Genomic DNA, 1,890 nt, shown 5'->3' on the forward strand with positions numbered 1-1,890 from the left:
CACACACACACACACACACACACACACACACACACACACACACACATTACTATCTTTCCTCTCCCTTTCTCACTCTTCTCCCTTCACTATGGCTAACTCGCTTTTTCGGTCTACCGTGCGTTAACAGACGACCTACCTGACAAGAATCCTTTCCGGTTTCTCCTGCACAGAGCATGCCGGACTTAAAGGCGCTACCGTACGCAGCGGTACACTGAGAGTTAGTCAGACTTGGAAGATGAACATAAAGAAGCTGATCGGATATGGCTCCTCCGCTTGCTGTAGAAATATATAATAGACATATTATTATCATGACGAATTAAATTTAGTCAAGTAATGTTGTTATTAATTGCGTAATTAAAATGAGTTATCTTCTACTTTCTACTCTAAGTTCTCTGTATCTGCTTCTTAAATGGTCTATGCATTAGTCTACTCGGGCCATTCCTGTCATTCAATATAGTTAGTCTGCTGCGTGACTGGTCGTTGTTTGACTCGTACAACACAAATTGCTGGTGGTGGATCGGTCTAGTGTTTACGATAGGAACTTGTAACGCATTCTTACATGTGGTGCCAAAACCACTGGCTTGCATCAGCTGGCCTCCAACGTCCGCCGTACTCGTTGCTATGGGAAGCGGCGCTACATAGCTGTCAGTTGTGAAGCCAGCCGACAGCTTTATCAGAGCGATGTCGTTCTCCAAAGTATTTGGATTGAAGTTTGAGTGAGTTATAACTTTTTCCGTCTGGAAAAAACCACTCGTTGCAAACATAATACTAAATGTTAGCAAACAATGATGCGGGTGACTCGCTCACTCACTCACTCATTCACTTGCTCCCTGACTCACTCATTCGCTCAATCACTCACTCACCCACCCAAACTTACTCACCCAATCACTCACTCACTCACTCACTCACTCACTCACTCACTCACTCACTCACTCACTCACCCATCGATATTGCCCAGCATCGATGGAGAAGAGATTCAGACTCCCAGCAACCATCAGGGGTAGATCGGCGGGTCTCTTGCCACTATAAACACATACACACACACACACAGTAGACGTGTGACCTATAGAGGCAATTTACTGTCTTACACGAGCTAATATCTCACACGCCGATATCTCTAGCTAAACTGAATGTCTTCATGGGTGTCTGCGTTATGATATGTGTAATTCTACACAAGATTTATTGACGTTACGATCTAGAATTACAGAAACATAATTACTGCTTCAGTGACCTCACGATCGCTCATCGAAGACTCTCATCCACCCAACTTTCCTTTATATATAGAAAGAGACTTTAAGTTCGTCGAAGAAAAGAAAAGTCATTTTGGTTTTTTTTATTGTCGGGAAGAATAGACACTTACTTTGTGCAGTGAGCAGCTGTTAGAATCCAACGGCTATTAATGAGAGTTCCACCACAACCCGACGATGGATAGCCACCAGATGTCTCTCCAGCATACATCACAATCTGTGAACATGCGATTGAGTACATCATCGCCTTTGCTAGCGCTTGAGCACGCGCACACGCCTGGATGCGTGTGTATGTGCGAGAGCGTGCGTGTGTGTTTTATTTTGAGTGCGTGCGAGCGTGCGTGCCTGCGTGCAAGCGTGCGTGCCTGCGTGCGTGCGTGCGTGTGTGTATGTGTGTGTGTGTGCGCGCGCGCGTGCGTGCGTGCGCTCGTGCCCGTGTATGCGTCCGTGCGTGCGTGTGTGCGTGCGTGCGTGCGTGTGTGCGTGTGTGTGTGCGTGCGTGTGTGTGTGCGCGCGTGTGTGTGTGTGCGTGTGTGCGTGTGTGTGTGCGTGCGTGTGTGTGTGCGCGCGTGTGTGTGTGTGCGTGTGTGCGTGTGTGTGTGCGTGCGTGTGTGTGTGCCTGTACGTGTCTGCGCGCGTGTGT

The 1,890-nt window shown here is 47.8% G+C and overlaps 1 protein-coding gene across 2 annotated transcripts in view; it reads right to left on the minus strand.

The window, feature by feature from the left end:
• The window catches only part of LOC106810157 (trypsin-like), a 50,533-nt gene that overhangs the window by 42,118 nt on the left and 6,525 nt on the right, over window positions 1–1,890 (minus strand). For both annotated transcript variants that reach the window (XM_014813440.1, XM_014813439.1), the window contains exons 4-7: window positions 1,361–1,464; window positions 942–1,023; window positions 560–737; window positions 137–276 (exon numbers count right to left, since the gene is read on the minus strand). In XM_014813440.1, coding sequence (XP_014668926.1) covers window positions 137–276; window positions 560–737; window positions 942–1,023; window positions 1,361–1,464 — 504 coding nt within the window. The remainder of the gene's footprint in view (window positions 1–136; window positions 277–559; window positions 738–941; window positions 1,024–1,360; window positions 1,465–1,890) is intronic.

The sequence above is a fragment of the Priapulus caudatus genome, unplaced genomic scaffold, assembly GCF_000485595.1.
Source record: "Priapulus caudatus unplaced genomic scaffold, Priapulus_caudatus-5.0.1 Scaffold414, whole genome shotgun sequence".
NCBI lineage: Eukaryota > Metazoa > Priapulida > Priapulimorpha > Priapulimorphida > Priapulidae > Priapulus > Priapulus caudatus.